This window comes from Penaeus vannamei, chromosome 34 (genome assembly GCF_042767895.1).
Source record: "Penaeus vannamei isolate JL-2024 chromosome 34, ASM4276789v1, whole genome shotgun sequence".
NCBI classification, from domain to species: domain Eukaryota; kingdom Metazoa; phylum Arthropoda; class Malacostraca; order Decapoda; family Penaeidae; genus Penaeus; species Penaeus vannamei.
In genome coordinates this window covers 27,046,630-27,049,129 of record NC_091582.1, presented here as the reverse complement: position 1 = coordinate 27,049,129, position 2,500 = coordinate 27,046,630, and the positions used below count along the sequence as shown (strand labels likewise).

Below are 2,500 nucleotides of genomic sequence, written 5' to 3'. Positions count from 1 at the left end.
CTTATCTATTCATCAATATTTAAGAGCAGGCAAGAAAATTGATGAGAATCGAAATTTTATAGATCAATAAAGTATGAAGTGTTTAAAAACTACAAAACTGTTGGTAAAACCGTTAAATCAGAATGTTCCGGGTTGTGACAGAGGGATACGATACCTTAATTTTCCAACCTCGATCAACGTGGGTGACGTATCACTGACGGCTGATAATCAAAGTCTTTCCGAATCGCTAATCACACCAAAAATGTCGGTTCATATTGGAGATTTTCTCTTTTTTGTTATTATTAATCATAAACGGATAAATTGTGAAATGGTATCTTCGTATTCAGTTTAACGTCAGAGCTGAAAAGGGGAAACGGGAGTAGTCACACATTTGAAAATAGGATTTTTTAAAAATTGTTAAATAACGAAAGCTTGTAAGTTCTGAAATATAAGACAAATAATTTACGGATATAAACCTTGGATATTAAGTATAAAGCGTAAATTACTCTAGAAACAAAACGAGAGATTGATTTATGGCGAACATGTTGTTTTGGTAAAGACATGAGAGATGCGACAAATTAAAAACAGATATGAGGACGAAGGCTATAAATAAAAGTAAAAATCTCTAAGGAACAGCGTGACGAATGATGTTTTAACACAGAAAACAGGCATAAAATCATAATTGAATGAGAGACACCTATTTTTTTTTCAAAATCTTAATTTCCTTTACGTCCGTGTGTCTCGACAGCCTAAGGAATATACCATGGGTGTCTGCTTCTCCCTCGCCCATGACTATGGTTTCATGCGCATCATGAGCAGCTATTACTTCGACAACAGCGACCAGGGTCCGCCAGGCAGCAGCTACGGAGGCACGGATGACGTCCCCATCAACGGCGATGGAACCTGCGGCGGCGGATGGGTCTGCGAGCACCGGTGGAACGCCATTACGCAGATGGTGAGTCGGAACGTGTCAAAGCGAGTCAGGGTCAGCAGAGGAATGAGGATGAGTCAATGCACTTGTTAAAAATGGAGAATGATTTACTAGGACGTGAAGGTAGCTCTTAATCGACACAGGATAGATGACTTTGGATGGATCGATGGACTCAAGGACCCAGTATGCCCGCTGCAGACCCCCTCCCCCCTCCCCCACCAAAGCAGGCCGAGATACCCCCTCCCCCACCAAAGCAGGCCGAGATACCCCCTCCCTCTGCCCAATAGCGCACCCCCACCTCCCCGAGAATTAAAATAGATATATAAAAATGATCTGCCACGCCCGTCGTCCTCTTCTTCAGGTCAAGTTCAGGAACGCTGTGGCAGGCACGCAGATCGCCAACTGGTTCCAGGAGGGCGACAACGTGGCCTTCTCCCGCGGCGATAAGGGCTTCTTCGCCATGTCCAAGTACGGCTCTTTCGACCGTACGCTCCAGACGGGTGAGTGAAGATGGGAGAAAAAGGCACCGGAAAAAAATGTTGCTTGAATTAAGGAATTTTATTTATATACTTTAATATTCAGCTTCATTTATGATTATTACTTATAATCATTACTATTATCATAAATCTTTATCAATATCAATGTGATTATTATTGACACTATCATTACTAGGATTAATACTATTTTAATTTTGTAATTCAATCTATTTTGCTCTGATTTTGAACAATTTCCTCGGTATTTTTCTGGAGTTCCTTCCAGCTCATTAAGCAATCACACCGAAGACCGTCAAGCGGCACAGAAATGTCACAGAATATTTCACATCACTCTTTCTCCTTCTCACCCTCGCCCACAGGCATGCCCGCCGGTACCTACTGCGAGCTGATCAGCGGCTGCGCCAATCAGGTGACGGTGAACGGCGACGGAACTGCGCAGATCTCCATCCACAATTCTGATGAACCGATCTTCGCCATTTGTGTCGGATGCGACGGAAATGGCCCCACCGTCGACCCCAGTGAGTCCCTTATGCGGTTTTAGCATCTGACACATTTTCGTAGATTTGGATGTTCTTGGATTTGGTCAGACTTGATTTCAGGATCAGTGTATGCGGACATAAACAATTATTTGATCACATATTTTAATCTAACAATACCTTTACAGGACAAACGCATTGCTGTTTTTCTTTCATTAGTGTGCCTTAAAAAGAATTATACATTCCTGCTCTCACCACCTCCCTTCGCCTCCGCCCTCAGACCAGCCCACGACGACCCCGGGCCCCACCCAGCCGCCCATCACGTCGGGCGCGCACAGGACCGTCGTCTTCGTCCACAAGCAGACCAACCCCGGCCAGGACCTCTTCATAAGGGGCGGCATCGACTCGGCCCATCGCCCAGGTTGGAGGCAGAGACTGAATGGGGAAATTGTCCTTATATATATATATATATATATATATATATATATATATATATATATATATATATATATATATATACATACATACATACATATATATATATATATATATATATATATATATATATATATATATATATATATATATATATATATATATATATATATCACACACACACA

General features: G+C 42.1%; 1 protein-coding gene across 1 annotated transcript in view; it reads left to right on the top strand.

The window, feature by feature from the left end:
- Positions 1–2,500, top strand: part of LOC113825904 (alpha-amylase-like) — a 20,528-nt gene that overhangs the window by 13,589 nt on the left and 4,439 nt on the right. Inside the window, exons 7-10 of the mRNA XM_070113601.1 lie at positions 728–934; positions 1,272–1,410; positions 1,764–1,922; positions 2,161–2,301. Coding sequence (XP_069969702.1) covers positions 728–934; positions 1,272–1,410; positions 1,764–1,922; positions 2,161–2,301 — 646 coding nt within the window. The remainder of the gene's footprint in view (positions 1–727; positions 935–1,271; positions 1,411–1,763; positions 1,923–2,160; positions 2,302–2,500) is intronic.